Below are 18,221 nucleotides of genomic sequence, written 5' to 3'. Positions count from 1 at the left end.
AATGTGGGTACAAAAGACACAGAAATATACTCTGCAAATGAGAAAATATCAAAATGTAAAGCAAAGCATTAAGACAATAGCAAACATACCACATATATAAAAAAATTCTTCAAAGGTAAAGTATAAAACATACAATATGAAAACATATTAAAAAGGGAAAAAACAGAATAATTGCACATAACCACTGTAAATATTATTTTTAGTGCACTAAAAACCAATGCTTGTGTTACAACACCTTGGCACCAGTTCTCCAGGTCTTTTACATTACACTTATTATTAGGCGCTGTTACCTTCTCTAAATAAAATACACTGTTCAGATGATTCAGACATTTAGTTTACTAAGGAATTAAACCGTTAAAAGTTACGAGTGACCATCAACTACCAAAAATATCAATTATGTTACAACAGGACATACGAAGTCCTGAGAGAGAGAGAGAGAGAGAGAGAGAGAGAGAGAGAGAGAGAGAGATCCATCCATCCACAGATCTCCCCTTTGCACAGTTATGAGGCTCAGAATAAACTCCCTTTGTATGGATGTCTATGGATGGGACAGTGCCGTCCATACGAGTGTGTGAACAGGTCTTAGACCTGATTTTTATTTTAAAAACTCTTTAAAAACGATAATTAGAGAGAAAGTGGAATTACAGTTAATAATATTTATTATTACATAGCCTCAGAACAAAAGAATCTCTAGTTACTATAATAAAATGAAAAGATATCGTCTCATGGAAAATCCCAGAACGATGTTAGGCATCTTTCGTGACAACACCCAACAGCATCCTGATCAAGCCCTATAGGAATGCGTTACTTCAGCAGTCTCGTATATCGACGAGAACAAGTTGCCTCTTTATAGAGAACAGCTACCTCTGTCTCTCTCTCCACTCCATATATCTTCCTTCTTATAAACCATACAGGGTTTAACCACACTAACTTTAAGCTAATTCTCTATGGAATCTGCACATCTGAACATAAAATTATACAGTATACAACAATACACACATACACACAATGACTAAGGGGAGATTACTGCATTATGAAAACCACAGCATAAGAATATATATATATATATATATATATATATATATATATATAATATATAATATATATTTATGTTTTTCCTGGCAATTTAGTTTTGAAATATTCTCTGTGAGACAGGTAGCAACAATTTCAGATAATTTAGCCTTGTGATTCCGACTAACATGGGGCCAGAAAACATAAAACAAGAGGAAAAAGGGTGAATTTCATATGAGCGTAAGGCTCTTACTACTGAGGAAAATATTACGTAAACATGTAGGTAAACTTGCAGGAGTGTATTTACATAAATAACATTAGTACAGGAAAGAGGAATGCAAGTAGATTATTGATCCTGAAGGAGATTCCTATGGGATGGATGAAACTGGGGGGATTCCAGACACAGTCCAAGAGGATTCCACGATATAGGGTCCCTCTGAAATGAGAGATATGCACATTATACGCCAGTAATGAAAATAGACAAAAGAATAATGAATTCGAAGCTGCACTGAGGGTGCCAAGGGCCTTCGATGAATTAATAATGACTTAGCACTGCCGATACTCGAGGAGCACAGACATTTGACAAGAGATTCGGTGATTACTGGCACTCAAATTAAGTAAATGTTACGAGGAAAAGCGTGACTGAATGGATGTCTTTCCAGGGTACTTTACAGTAAGGCAGATTTGGTTCCAGTGCAGAAAGCGGTATGTGAATGACTTGCGATTTCCGAGTGCGAGGACGATCTCCCATGTGGCAGGGTGAAGGGGCTTCGACGTAAAGGGCAAGCCAATGGGAACTTCACGAAATGCCAGGCAAAATGGCGTGGGTCATCGGTCAGGCCAGCATCAAAGGGAACACGTGGAATGCATGGAGGAAAAGTATACCTTGAAAGGCCACGTGGTTAGGAGCCAAGGGCATCGTTGGGCCAGGGCTTGGCGGTGGTTTGGGACTTCTTCGCACCATCTCGTCCAGCGCGCGTCTGAGAGTAAACCTCGGTCTGGTTCCCGCTTTTATCTCCTCCTATGGGACTAGGGGCACGTCCAACACATAGGGCGGTTGAGTCATGTTCAGCTGATGCCCGCAAGGGTTTTTTGCCAGAAAAGGACAACCAGACAGATTCACTTTTGCCTCGAAAAGGAATTACCTGCTTAAAAGGTAAACAATTGGTTTTAATCCCATGTATTCTGACCGTGCGAAATATCGATCGGCCGACAGTAAATGAAAAAAAAAAAAAAAAAAAAAAAAGGAAGTAATTTGCTAGCTTGAGTTCTTGCTAATTATGGTATATATATATATATATATATATATATATATATATATAACTATATATATATATATATATATATATATATATATATATATATATATATATATATATATATATATATATATATATATATAATATATGTATGTATGTATGTGTATAACTGAATCACGAAAATATGGAACGATGAATATATAAAATAAAGATAAAATCACGAGGCACTCCAGTGTTTCCGTTTTCCTTCGATTTTATCTTTATATTATTAACTATGTATGTATGTACAGTATGTATATGTATGTATATATATATATATATATATATATATATATATATATATATATATATATATATATATATATATATATATGTACATATACATACATATATATCAATACAGCACAAAGGAACACGTGCATGAGAATATCACTAAGTCCACGTCGGAAGGTGAGTGAAAACCGGGACTTTGAACAAGCATTTTCGTAGTTTATTCTGCATTTTCAAGTTCACACTGAATACAAAAGAAGTTGACAGAGGTTTATATACAAAAACAGAAGGTGGGGGCGGGGTTACAGTTTGTTAATCTGAGCAGCATGTTCTTTAAACAAAAAGACAGGGACAAAGGATCAAGGGATAATCCAGGGTGGAGATTATCATTCCTGGTGGAAGTAGCTTCGATGAAGATAGTCTCTATATATTATAGCAGATATCTTTTTCGATGGTCGTTGACCTTAGATGACCGTTGACTTATCCCAGTTCATCCCATGGCCTGTCTTAAGCCAATGATCCACAATGCCATTATTTGATAAGCCTCTTGAAATGGCATATTTGTGTTGGGAGCTTCTTACTTTTAGTCCTTTTGATGTTTGACCAATATAAATCTTATTACATTCTTTACAAGGAATACTGTACACAATATTGTTTGAATTGGGTGGGCTATTCTTAATTAGTTTATTTCTCAAAATATTATTATATTTAAATACTAAGTTAATATCAATAGTTTTTAAAATGGGCACTGCAGGAATGAAATTAGGATGAAATGGTAAACAGAATATTCTTAAGTTCGTTGTTAACACTGGTAGGATTATAGTATGACTTTTTTGCTTTATTTTTACAAAGTTCTAAAAAATATGAAGGGTAACATAATGAATCTCCTATTTTATCAATAATTTTAAACTCCTCTTCCAAAAATTCAGGAATACAAATTCTAAGAGCTCTAAAATACATACCGGAAAATGTTGACATCTTAATTTGTTTAGCATGGTTAGAGTAAAAATGAATATATGACAAATTATTCGTGGGTTTCCTACATACCTTAAAAAAATTGGTGTTATTTCTAATAACTAAAACATCCAGAAATGGTATACAATTATCTTCTTCATATTCTATTGTGAATTTTATGGATGGTACAAGATTAATTGTTTGCAAGAAATCTGGAATATTTACATTTTCTTTAACAATACAAAAACAATCGTCTACATATCTAACCCAAAACACCTTAAAGAAGAGATTCCTTGTAATAAGTCTAGACTCGAAAGAATTCCATGTAAGTATTAGACAAAAGTGGCGAAAGAGGGTTCCCCATAGCCATACCAAATATTAATGTTCATAAAAATTACCACTGAAAGTGAATTTACAATTTTTTATACAAAGGGATATCAAATTAATAATAACATTGGTAGGTAATTCTAGATTATACAAGTCCAAATGTTGTGATAAATACTGAAGTAAGTCATCAATAGGAACTTTAGTAAATAAAGATGTCACATCAAAACTGGTTAATCTGTCAGTACTGGATAATTCAATATGGGAAAGTCTAGTACAGAAATAAACAGAGTTTTGTACATGGGAATTTGAAATAGTACCCAGAATAGGTGATAGTAATTTAACAAGATATTTAGAAAGTTTATAACTAACAGAACCGGTTGAACTGTAGAATAACCATTTGAAAGTACTTGTTCAAAGTCCCGGTTTTTCACTTACCTTCCGACGTGGACTAAGGGATATATATATATATATATATATATATATATATATATATATATATATATATATATATATATATATATATATATATATATATATATATATACACACACACACACTTACAGATGCTAAATCACGACAATCACTACATTTGGAAGTATAAAATGGTCCCCCCTTAATCATTTGAATCTCAGGGATCATTTTCTATACCCAGACTGTCCTTACTATTAGAGAAAATGAAGATTTTGTTCTTAGTATTGCAAAAAATTTTATACTTAGATTTCATGTATTTACTTTTTAATACTGAGATATTGGGTTAATTTTTTATTTATATAGCCACATGTTTAAAGTATTTCTTTAAACCATGCACTTCTTCTTTTCTTTTTCCACGTAATGTACGATTCGTTAAATTTTAACGAAATGGACTCAGTAAACTTTTGAAAACACGGAAAATAGCCGGGACTTACGCATAAAAACAAATTTATGTATCTCTGATTATGAACTTAAAATTCTAGATGTCGTTTCCATCTTTAAAAAAATGGAAAAATTAGTTATGTTACCAAGATTTCTGTAGGAAACTTTATATCAACTGAGAAGTGCTGAAATGTACTTTGCTCAGGGAAGTGACACAGTATCTGATTAATATGAAATTCAGAAACCACCCTCCGTACTGGGCTTCGTTTGAAGAGCTTTAATGGTAATCTCTGAATCATTTTATTGTAGGTACAGTAACAGCATTACCGGTGAGATGCAACCTCTATTCCTTGAGCTAATCAATGCTACTCAAGAACTAAACGGTAATGAAAGGTAAAATTCTCTTATATAACTCAACGCCACCACAGTAGTAAGCTATATTAAGTGTTCTTTCATCAGGGAGGAAGTAGCAGTAGTGGGAGTAGTTGTAGGTATTTATGTATTTTAATTCACTCTTTTATTGAATCTTCCCTCTAACATTAGTGCTAATTGAACCGCAAGTCACACCTTTTTTTTTTTTAACCTTATATTATGATTTTATCTTAGACCCAACACCATATAGGAAAAATGGAATTAGAGATATGTCGACGCTGGATAAACAGCAGATCTTTTGTTTTGTGTACATTTCTCCCTCGACGGCTGGAAAACCTTTACCGGTCAATTTCTACTTGGAGGACAGCAACATCCTGGTAGTATGTGCAGATCCACTTCAGTACCGTCTAACTGCGGTTTGTTTTAATACTATGTTGTTTATAGAAGAAAATTTACAGGTGTTGTATTTTAAGTTATATTTCCTAAAACTTAATTTTGTATTGAATTGCACGATAGATGTGTTGTGTTTGCATAAAGGCTTACCAACGTCTTGTGGTTAGTTCGACATCACAGACTCACATTTTGTCCATTTTCCACTTTGGTAAAAGACTATATTCTTTGTTCATCAGTGTTTAAATAATGGAGATGACTCAAATGACGATTTATTTCGATTTTCTGCAAAATAATCTCCATTTTCCCAAATTACATTTCCCAACAGCACGTTGATTCCCACCAACTCAGACAACATGACCAAGGTCGTACTAAACAACATCACCATTGAAACATTCGCCATGGACACCAACTTCAGCTTGGAACTCCCCGTGGACAACAACGGGACGTCCACAAACTTCACAGGGTTCAGGGGAGGGGGTGTGGCGCTGGGAACCGAGCATGATTTTAGCAATGATGCTTCGTGGATCCTGACGTCCACTTTTATCATCTTCACTATGCAGTCGGGTGAGTGGGATATCCTCCGAGTTTTTCCTTACCGTAAAAAAGGGCATATTCCTCCATATGCAGCGAATAGGTAAAAACACGTAGCCTATCTTTATTTTTCGTCGATATCATCAATGGTTTTGGCAGCCAATGGGTATTAAAATCCACCAAGTTTGTGTATACTGGCATGTGGGAATTGCTATGGCAACTTCAAATTATGTACTCAAGTAAATAAAAAAAACAAATTTTTTTTTTTACCTTCCACTGTTTCTGGAAATGTTCGTGTAATTTGTGCTCTACACTTAATACCAAAAAATGTTATTCATAATGACAAAATACTTATTTAACGTAGTAGTCTTCTTAAACAGCTTACGGTAATTGGCTCTGGTTTAATGGCTACTCTTGAATCAGAAATTAGCATCTTGCTGAACAGCCCTTTTCAGTTGTGTAAGTTTACAATTGTAAACTTTCATTTTAAAGGCAGCTGAGGGATATCTAAGGCTTCATATTATTTAATTCAGGGGGCTACATCTTTGAACATCTGTTACTTAACAGCGGTTAAGCCGTTATTAAGTACCCATTTCTTTTTTAAGTAAAAACAAAAAAAAAACTCATACTTTCTGCAATAATTGTGCAGAAGAATCGTGTTATTTTTGTATCCGTAGTTGCCGAATCTTTCTTTCCTAATTTACTTACGCACTTTCTTCGGTCTTTTCATTCAGTTGCCTATTTCTGTTCAAACGTTTGCATCTTCATATTATTTCGGTTTTGCTTTAATACTTGCTTTAGTTTCGCACATTCATTCAAGGTCGACTGACCACTCTTGGGTTTCGACCCCTTCAGAATCTTCGTTGAACTTATCTGACAATCTTTTCATTAGCTGATCACGTTTCCAAAGATTTGAGTTTTCCTTCTAATTGCGTAGGCTTACGCACTTTAGTCTTGTCCATTCATTTGTGTTCATCTGACGTCTCATAGGCTTTGGCCTCTTGGAATCCGGAGCCGTGTCCATGAAGAACGAGGCCAACATCATGGTGAAGAACGTGGTCGACGTCGTTCTCGGAGGCTTCACCTACTGGCTCTTCGGGTACGCCCTCTCCTTCGGTCAGTCTGAGTGGACGACCCCCTTCTGCGGATGGGGCAGTTTCGCCATCAACCCTGAGGAGGATGAGATGGGCGTGGTCTGCACGACGTTCTTCTTTCAACTTTCCTTCGCGACGACTGCCACCACTATTGTCTCAGGAGCAGTGGCTGAGAGGTACGTCACGGGCACCTCGTGGGAGCAAGAGACCTTGTGGGCATAAGGCCAGCTCAGTCTGTCATCAGTTGTCACAGGACCAAAATCAAGGCCAATATTAATTCACTAAATCTTTTCCCAGAGTTCTAATGATTTCTTATGCTTGTTTTGTCTATTAAAATTACTTTTATATTCATTTACAACATTATTCAAAATGTAACTTATTCTGATTAAAAAGGCTGAGAAGGTTAAAGCTAGGGAGAGAGAGAGAGAGAGAGAGAGAGAGAGAGAGAGAGAGAGAGAGAGAGAGAGAGAGAGAGAATTTAACTGAATTCTCACTGGTATTGAATTTGTCACCGGGATAACTGATGACGGACTGAGCAGGCTAATTAACTACAATTTCTCTCTCTCAGGTTCAATTTCGTTGCATATGTGCTCTTCTCTGCCGTGAATACAGTGGTCTACTGTGTGCCAGCTGGATGGATCTGGGGCAAACATGGCTTCCTCTACCATCTCGGTGTTATTGACATTGCTGGATCCTGTGGTGTACATGTGTGCGGTGGAGCTTCAGGTGAGATAAATGATTTTCTTTGCTTTTAGTCAAAATCAATATTCCTTTGGCGAGATCTGAGTGTAGACCACAAGCAGGCTCAGTAGTTTATTAAAACATAATAAATTTATTACTGTGATTATTCAATAAATGGTTTATTGCTAACGCAAGACTATAACAGCCTGAATGTATTTTCTCTGAGGGAGTCAAATCCTAAAGTGGGAACAGTTATGTGTTCATTTCCAGGTGTCTTGGTTTTGTGAGAACTTCCTCTGGGTACTCCGAAATTGATTCTACTAAGGTCCAGAAAATACGTTTATTATTAGTTGTAATCTTGAAAACGGAATCATGGTGTCTTTTTGCACAATATAAAACAGTAAACTGAGTTTATAAAATAAGGCTTCTACGCTCACCAAGCATGTTAAGAAGCCCATTAGAATGATTGAAGACCCTTCATACTGAGCATTCTTTAATACTGCAAAGGTCTCACCTATCCCATACTCGTCTGAACTAGAAAAGAAACTGGAAAAGAATTCCAAATTCCAAAGACTAGCCGTACAGGAAAGGAAGGAAATAGTTTTTTAATCAGCAATATTAGAAATGATGGCCTGCCGGTTTCATTTATTTTTGTGACTAATCTTCATTGATTTCCCACAGCTTTGATTGCCTCGCGTCTGGTAGGACCTCGCCTAGGACGATACGACAATGGTGAGGAGCCCCTGCCCATGGGATGTCCCACAAATGCCATCCTGGGCATGTTTATGCTTTGGTGGGGTTGGTTGGGTTTCAACTGCGGCAGGTGAGAGCATTTCATCATTTGAAGGGTCAATTACCACTTGCAGTCACTAGCTGGAAGTGTCAATTATTCTTGCATGCAGTTACGAGTTTGAAGCGTCAATCATTCTTACATGCAGCCACGGGTTTGGAGTCTCAATTCTCACATGCAGTTTCGAGTCTGAAGTGTCAATTCTCGCATGCCGTTACGAGTTTGAAGCGTCTATTCTACGTGCAGTTACGAGATTGAATTGTCAGTTCTGAAATGCAGTTACGAGATTTCAATTCTCATATGCAGTTACAAGTTTGAAGTGTCACTTATTCTTACATGCAGTCACGCGTTTCAAGTGTCACCTATTCTCGCATGCAGTTATGAGTCTGAAACGTCAATTTTCACATGTAGCCACAAGCTGGAAGTGTCAATAATCCTCGCATGCAGTTATGAGTTTGAAGTTTCATTTCTCACATGCAGTCACTATTCCAAAACAGTACCTTCGGCATCAGCAACGACAAATGGAAATACGCCGCCCGTACAGCAGTGACAACCCTTCAGTCCAGCATAGGGGGAGGATTAGCTGGAATGTCTCTGTCCTGGTACAAGAACCATCGTCTGGAAATTGGAGACGTGGTCAACAGTGTTCTCGGTGCTCTGGTGTCAGTGACTGGTAGGTGGTTCCAGTTATTCATACTGGAAATTATAATCTTGATAATCATTACTGCAGAATAAGGTGACCAAATAGCTGTGTTGGCTAGATATCAAAATTAATAGTTATAACTTTATTTATTTCCACCACCTATGTTTCGGGATACAAATCCCATTTTCATGGCTAAAAACAGAGAAAATGAGAAATCCATACACCAGGAATCAGACTAAAATGGAGCACAGTAGTAATTATACTTAAAAAAAATCTATAAATAAATAATAATCAGTACATCAGTGAGCTTTGAATTTTAGCTGAAAGCAAAATGGCAAATAATTGAACACGAAATTAACAACAAAGAGCAAAGCTGCTGAGCATAACACTTTCAGGGGAAGAACAAGAAGAAAAAAAGGAAACCAGAATATTAACAAAAAAAAAAAACAAGTGAACATCTGAGAAAATTACATTATTACTAAAGACAGAAAAAAAGGCATTTAACATTAATCCTAACAAGCAAAAATTTCTGTATATAATTACAAAAAGTGAAAAAGCAAAAAACATCGAGACGAGAACTCACCGGCTTTTAGAAGCATGTAAAGAACTGAATAAATTATTATTTATTTTTTGACATAAGGAGAAGAGCAAACCAAAGAGGCGAGAAGTTAAAATGGACAAATAGTCTATTGAAATGTTTGTGATTAACCTGCTTAGTTGAATAGTTGTTGAGATTGGTGACAACTGTTTAATGAAGAGGGACTCGAGAATGGGTAATGGCCGATTATCTACTGGGATAGGATTTTGAAATCACTGTACAGAAGATTACGTTTGCATTTTACTGTATGTTTGCGTATTGCAGAGAATTCCTTCTTGGATAAAGCTAATCCTGTCCGGTGACCGATACCCTGTTGACAATCGATGCGAACCTTCAACAGATTTTTATGCGATCTTCAACAGTATATTTATTTACTTGTCCCAAATGCAATTTGGGAACCTATGTGGGTATTTCCAGTCGGCTGTTGAAGGTTCGCATCGATTGTCAACAGTCGGTCACCGGACAGGATTAGCTTTATCCAAGAAGGAATTCTCTACAATACGCAACCATGCAGTAAAATGCAAACGTAATCTTCTGTACAGTGATTTCAAAATCATACCCCAGTAGATAATCAGCCATTACCCATTCTCGAGTCCCTCTTCATTAAACAGTTATCACCAATCTCAACAACCATTCAACTGCTGTGAAATCAAACATTGCCTAAGAGACTATTCGTCCACTCTACCTTCTCGCCTCTTTGTGTTTGCCTTCCCCTGTGTCAAAAAATAAATAATAATTTATTCAGTCTTTTAACTTGCTTCTGTGTCGGTGAGTTCTCGTCTGTATGTTTTTTGCTTTTTTACTTTTTGTAGTTATATACAGAATTTTTGCTTGTTAGTATTAATGTTAAATACTTTTTTCCTGTCTTTAGTAATAATGTAATTTTCTCAGATGTTCACTCGTGGTTTTTTTTTGTGTTAATATTCTGGTTTCCTTTTTTCTGAAAGTGTCATTATGCTTAGTAGCTTTGCTCTTTGTTGTTAATTTCGTGTTAATTATTTGCAATTTTGCTTTCAGCTGAAATTCAAAGCTCATTTATGTACTGATTTATTATTTATACACACACACACACACACACACATATATATAATAATATATATATATATATATATATATATATACATATATATATATATATATATATATATATAATTTATATATATATATATATATATATATATAATATTTTTTTAAGTATAATTTACTACTGTGCTTCATTTTAGTCGATTCCTGATGTATGGATTTTTCATTTTCTCTGTTTTCAGCCCTGAAGATGGGATTTGTATCCCGAAACGTAGGTGATGGAAATAAACAGAGTTATAACTGAAAATGCTAAAGTTTCTGCTGGCCACGCTGTTCCTTTCAAAATTAATATAGTGAGCTTCCGAGAACATACTCAGCTCTCTTGTTAAGGTTCCAGAATGATAATGAGACCTGAGAAGGCGTTTTACTTAGCAGGAATTTTGAATACTAATTATGATAATAATACAAACGAAAGGATGTCTTCAAATCAAGAACACCAGTACATGACTTAAGGCTGTTTGCAGCGTCCCTTTGTCCCCGAGCTGCATCCACTTTTTACCCTTTTACTTTATCTCCTTCCGCACTTCCATTCTTCAATCTTGCTGGCCAACACCTCTAACTTACTTCTTAGCGCAACTGTGGGGTTTTCTTCCAGTTCCACCTTTGGATCCTTGTACTTCATTTTATTTAGTTTCTGGATCTCTAGCTTGCTGTCCAACCACTCCAACTCCCTCTTTTCACTATCTCCAGAGCTGATTGGCCAGAAGTGCCCCTTCAGTGCTTGGTTTGACAGCCCAAAATTCATAAATCAAATTACATCTTTGCTTCATGAAGAAAATATCTGATGAAGCATGCATTCAGTTTGTAAAAAACGTTCACTAATGCTTTTTTTTTATTTTCGTACTGAAAGCTGGGTGTGCGTTGTACACTACCTGGGAAGCTCTGTTCGTAGGAATAGTAGGGGGCATGATCGCTGTTCTAGCAATGCCCATCTTCGACAAACTCCATATTGATGACCCTGTGGGAGCCACGTCTGTACACGGTAGGTCAAACCAACTTGGTCGGATACAATTGATTATCGCTTGTTGCACAAGAACCACACAAAAAATAGGTTCCTGAATTTCAGATGTAGATGATCAATGTATTTTAAGAATTAAAACTATCAGAACTTGCACTTTTGTGTTTACATTGCACTTTTGTGTTTACAAAGACAAATTTAATCTTTCTGCTGCAGATGTAAGAAAGAAATGAGATCAGGCTATATGTGAAAGTGAAAGGGCAGATCAGATTGTTTGGAGATAGTTTAAGACACATGGAAAGAATGGATGACGGTATGTTGGTGAGAACAGGTACTGGAAAACAAAGCCTTAATGCATAGGAAGCGTGAGATTGCGTTCAAGATATAGATGAATATCACAGGGTATGTAAAATGTTTCGACATCTTACTGATGAGTCATCTGGATAGCAGTGTGAAGTGGCTTCTGGTGTGGTAATGTACGAGTGTTTATTTATATATATATATATATATATATATATATATATATATATATATATATATATATATATTATATATTATATATTATATATATTATATATATTATATATATATATATATATACATACATACATACATACGTACATATATATACATACATATATACATGCAGTATATATAAATACATATACATATACAGTATATATACATATATACATTATATATATATACTCACTAGCTGACCAATCCGGCGGTGCCCTGGAAAATTCTGAATGACAACCAGTAAACTCTCTCTCTCTCTCTCTCTCTCTCTCTCTCTCTCTCTCTCTCTCTCCCCTAACACCCGCTCTACCCTCTCTTTCACTTCCTCTCCCTCTCTCTCTCTCTCACACTCTCTCCCTTTCCTGTTAAGATAGTTGCTTAAATTACACTGCCCAGGAATTTTGACATTTTATATTTCACCCCTTCTCACCCCCTATTTCTATCGGGGGCTGAACTTGGACTTAAAGAGCATTGGGAGTGTTACTATTAATCTCAGCGACCTCAAGAACTATGGATTAGACAAATATCTGTCATATATTACATTTTATTTTTTACCCCTTCTCACCCCCTTCGTATCGGGGCTGAACTTGGACTTAAAGGGCCTCGGGAGTGTCACTATTCATTTCAGCGACCTTGAAAACTATGGATTAGATGCTAATACCTGTCGTTTTATTTTTACATATAACCCCCTTCCCACCCCAACCCCTTTGGTGCCAGTGATGTCTTACTTTGCCCCCCAACAGTATTCTTTTCCATATTGTAAGTAATATGTATAACAAAATGAGATATGATATACCTGTAGAGTTTATTTAGTTACTAAGTCTACGGGCAGAACCAGCCCCATTTCAGGGAACCCTTCCCACCCCCACCCCCTTTGGTGCTAGTGATGTATTACCCCCACAGTATTCTTTTCCAGATAGTAAGTCATAGATATACCAAGTCTGGTTTAAATTGCTCAATGCATTTCAGAGTTATGCTGGAACACACACACACACATACATATGTACATACATCATTTAATATAATATACATATATAATATATATATATATATATATATATATATATATATATATATATATATATATATACGTGCATGTGTGTTTTTATTGTAAATGACACCACCATTTTGTACTCATTTAAAATATCACCTAGGCCTCTGCGGCGTGTGGGCCATGATAGCCATCGGACTGTTCGTGAAAGCTGACCAACTCTTACAAATGACGAATGGAAATTCAGGTCTTTTCAGAGGTGAGTGCCACTGAATTCTATTTGCAAGCACAAGTTCTTGGTCATGAACATTTGAGATATTTTTCAAATTTAGTGGTTGGTCAGAGTCTAGGGGTCACGTCAGGTTAGGTCTGGCACAAAGTCTCTAAAGTAAAAAGCCAACCAGTAACAATATATTGACAATAATATCTAGTCAATTTATTGCAGGAGGCGGGTTCTATTTACTAGGTATTCAGGCACTGGCATGTCTTTGTGTCGCTATGTGGTCGATGAGCACAACATATATCATTCTCAAGGTAAGTAACTACGTTCAAAGGGGAATATTGCCCCAGAGAAACTAATACAGTTCGCATTTATGGACAAAACTGTTCTTGGGTGCATTTCACTTTTATCTTTACAACTATTATTGAAAATTAACTCACATTCGTTGAGATTATTAAATTACTCAACGGAAGAGGACGTTAACGCATTATTAAAAAATAGAGGGAAAGGCATTTAAGTTATGTTTAGGCTAATACAAAAAAAAAAAAATTCTGATGAAAAAAAAAAAAACCTGCAGGGAGCCTACCTCTGCCCAGGCCACTCAGATAACCCATATACCTGAAATTCATCTCTTTCCAGTTTGCAATGGTATCCCTTTCTACTCAATTTACAGTATACATATACATACACACACATATATATATAATATATACTGTATATACTAGCTGACCAACCCGGCACTGCCTGGAAAAAATCTGAATAACAACCTAGGGTAGGCCACTTAAAACTCTCAATAATAGTTTACGGGCGGTGGGAGAGCAGAGGGTAGGGGAGGGGGAGGGGACGAGAAATTTAGGGGAAGTGGTAGGGGAAGGTGGAGGCGAGGGAGATGGGAGGGTGAATGGAAGAGCAGGAATAGGGTAGGGGGAGCGGAAAAAGAAGGGAAGAGGGAGTGGAGAGGGAAACAAAAGGGAAGAGGGAACAGGGTAGGAAAAAGAGAAGAGGGAAGGGGGAGGGGGAGGCTGAGGGGAAAATAAAGGGGGAAAGGAAGTTACATTCCCCTATTGGAAAAAAATAAACGACATCACTGAACAAAGACAATAAATCAAAGATCTTATACTTCTAAGATTCGTGCTCGGGTGTGTCTGTGTATTTGTGTGTGCGTGTGTGTGTGTGTGGGTTGGGGGTGGAGGTCTGTCTCCCTTTCAACAGTAGACGGATCCTTTATCAATTACGTGAAATTCACTGCACAACAAATCGAAAGAGATTCATTCTAGATATGATGACGGCAATACCTCAAGGTACTTAAGAATTTGTATTTTATTAGCAGTGTTTAATTAAGATACGTTCGGCTCACGATGAACACTGAAAAAAATGCGGTAATTTCGTCTCGAGTAATTTTTTATTGAGGGAACAGATCTGTCACAGAAGCATTTGGTGTACTAATACGCGTGCGCAGATGGTGATGAATTAGTTCTTGATCTCCAAAGTTATGCCCGTAACTACAAATTTTTTTCATGGATTAAGTACTTAGATATGATGATGGTAATAGCCTACCGCAAAATACTTAGGAAATTATATTTTATTGGCAGGGTATGATTAAGATACGTTTGGCTTTAGATGAACACTGAAAAAAATTTGGTAATTTCGATGCAAAAAGTTTTTTTAATAAGGGGGGCAAGCCTGTCACAGAAACGTATTTTGGTCTGTTAATACTTTTTTCCGTGGCGAGAGCTGTAAGGTCTGACTGGTGTGGTGGTAGAAATTATATACTGAATTACACCGCTTCATGACTGGATAAAAAAAAAGGTGGAGCGTCAGGTGAAAAATGAGAATTAATCCAGAAAGCACTGAAGGAAAAGGTGACATAAAACTGAACATTTCATTTGTTTTATTGTGTTTGTATGTCTGTCATGGGGTAGGGGTTTGATTTTGAGTTACAAACGTTTCTGGAGGGACATAGAAGCCGTTTGCAAAATTATGTCTGGGTCTGTCAAGCTGTTCGGATGTCTATAGAATTCAAACTAATATACAAACATTCACTTTTATATATTTATATATACATATATATATATATATATATATATATATATATATATATATATATATATATATATTAAAGGACCTCATTCAAACTGGATGGTACCTAATTGAGTATTTATTCCAGAAAAACGTTACAGAGCTTTTTCTGGACAAACAGTCCACATTATCAAGTATCCGTTAGAGTACTAATCAAAGTTTGAATGAGGTCCTTTAGTAATTACTAATGCATAGAACAATTGTGTATGTATATGTATATATATATATATATATATATATATATATATATATATAAAATAATTATATATATATATATATATATATATATATATATATATATATATATATATATATATATATATATATATTATATATACAGTATATATATATATATATATATATATATATATATATATATATATATATATATATATATATATATATATATAGAAATCATCAACACACAATCACGTGTGGAATAGAAATAAATTTCTGACTCGTCAGGATCCAGACCCAGGTCTCTCAGGTGGAAAAGCAATATGCGTTTGTAGGGCCCAGTGGTAACATCCTTGCTTTCCACCTGAGAGACCTGAGTTCGATCCTGACGTGAGTCAGAATTTATATATATATATATATATATATGTAATATATATATATATATATATTATATTATATATATATATACCTATATATACCTGTATGTGTATATATATACATATATGTATATATATAGTATATATATATAAATAAATATATATTTATATATATATATATATATATATATACTGTTATATATATATATATATATATATATATATATATATATATATATATATATATATATATATACATAGAACTAATCAACACACAATCACGTGTGGAACAGAAATAAATTTCTGACTCATATCAGAGTTCCAGAAAAACTCCAGGTGCTCAACTGAAAGTAGGTGTACTGCCCACTAGGCCATTCCAGTGCCCTCAGGTTCCAACTTCTTTTATGACTTGTAGCTAGTGAGCAGCATTTCTCGCCTTTCAATTGAAAGACCTGGGCTTGAAACAGAAACGTGAGTCAGAAATTTATATATAATATATATATATATATATATATATATATATATATATATATATATATATATATATATATATTATTATAACTTACAAGAAGTCGCTGCACAGCACTCCAATTTTGTTTTGTTTATTGAGAATAAAGTCGCTGCATGGCCGATAAGTATTTGACCTGAATATCAGAGCAAAGTTATCAACATTTTGATCTGTCCTTCTTTACCTGGGAACAGATATTGATGTGACACGGATAAAAAAAAGGGCAAGGAGGAGACGGAATGCCGCTCCTAAACAGATTAGCCCAGCTGGCTGCTTAAAACAACTTTCTAAAGGCCAAATAGTTGCCTGAATTGTCTTTTATCTGCAGGAAACTTGGGAAGAGGAAACTGATTGCTGACCACCTGGAAAATGACACATCGTTTGCACACAGCACCGACATTCAGGCCGTGTGCCTTAAAAGAGAAGGACAGCAGTAAGTAAGAAGGCATTTAGCTATTGTGCAGTCGATGCGCAGTCGTAGGGCGAGGCATCCATGCGGGCAAAGTGATACACAGTTGCTGAGAGACTCATTCATCACCCCGCCTTGGCCCACTCCAGACCAGGTCATCATCCTCGAGAGCACCGCCATATCGTGCGATCATCCCTCGTCATTCTTTTTCTCGGCCAGAGACCCGCTTCCCTAAGGTAAAGTCTGTAGTAAAGTCTTTTCGTCACCCAACAGTTTGCCCCTTTAGAAAGTTATTGGAGTACCAGTATTTCACTTCTGTCCTTGTGCCAGTTTATCCAGTGCCATTTCCAATGTCCTGTGTTCAAGTGTAAAGTGGTCATTCATTCTTCAAGTCCACTCGAGTCATATTCGGTGTTATATTGTTCCTTTACTGGCATGTAATGTGTAAATCTCTCTTGCAGAGGGACCTATTCGCAGTGGACTTATCTTGGACTGTGCCTTGCCCTTATTCAAGACTCCAGTTGAAGGACCTTCAGGCGTTGCAAACCTCTATCAATTTATATCCATTTTCCCTACTATGCTTTCTTTTTTGTAAATAAAATTCTTATTTTCACCCCAAGTGTTTACGTAACATTTCCTTATGATAGAGCCTCTCTGCTACTAAAATCACCCCTTTTTTCTGGTGATTTTTACGATTTCTTTTACGTAAGTCAGAACTCCAAGGCCAATTAAATAAAGTCCATTGCTGGCCTGTAAAAATAAATTTACAAACTCAGAAGTATAAAATGGGGGACCTGTTTAGATCCCGATTTTAGCAGTTTCCATTTTCCCCTATTGTTACTTTTCATTGCATTTGCAACTCGCCAGAATCAGCTATTAGCAAAGCTAGGCTGGAGTGCGAGACAAATTCGAAACCCTGTTACCAAGAGCACAGACCAGAAGAGTTTCCGTAAGTAATGTGTTTATCTTTTAGCAAAATTTTTTTATAATCGTGACTGTTCCTCAGGAATTAGGAACAGGGACGCATGTATTCACTGAAGAAGACAACCGCCGTATTAGATTCGTTAATGCATGCCTTTCCAGGATAGGTAGTTAGAAATAACCAGTGGTAACCATTCTTTGCTT

General features: G+C 35.9%; 2 protein-coding genes across 2 annotated transcripts in view; one reads left to right on the top strand and one right to left on the bottom strand.

Annotated features, from left to right (window-relative positions):
- LOC136843661 (glycerophosphocholine cholinephosphodiesterase ENPP6-like) overlaps positions 1-18,221 on the bottom strand; it is a 107,716-nt gene that overhangs the window by 70,778 nt on the left and 18,717 nt on the right. The window lies entirely within an intron of this gene.
- Positions 5,760-18,221, top strand: part of LOC136843660 (putative ammonium transporter 3) — a 33,088-nt gene continuing 20,626 nt past the window's right edge. Inside the window, exons 1-8 of the mRNA XM_067112218.1 lie at positions 5,760-6,002; positions 6,960-7,239; positions 7,632-7,789; positions 8,426-8,567; positions 9,032-9,207; positions 11,709-11,840; positions 13,490-13,585; positions 13,772-13,860. Coding sequence (XP_066968319.1) covers positions 5,792-6,002; positions 6,960-7,239; positions 7,632-7,789; positions 8,426-8,567; positions 9,032-9,207; positions 11,709-11,840; positions 13,490-13,585; positions 13,772-13,860 — 1,284 coding nt within the window. The 5' untranslated portion in view covers positions 5,760-5,791. The remainder of the gene's footprint in view (positions 6,003-6,959; positions 7,240-7,631; positions 7,790-8,425; positions 8,568-9,031; positions 9,208-11,708; positions 11,841-13,489; positions 13,586-13,771; positions 13,861-18,221) is intronic.

Source organism: Macrobrachium rosenbergii, chromosome 12 (assembly GCF_040412425.1).
Source record: "Macrobrachium rosenbergii isolate ZJJX-2024 chromosome 12, ASM4041242v1, whole genome shotgun sequence".
Lineage (NCBI taxonomy): Eukaryota > Metazoa > Arthropoda > Malacostraca > Decapoda > Palaemonidae > Macrobrachium > Macrobrachium rosenbergii.
The sequence above is the reverse complement of the archived record's forward strand: the minus strand, read 5'-3'. Positions and strand labels throughout refer to the sequence as shown.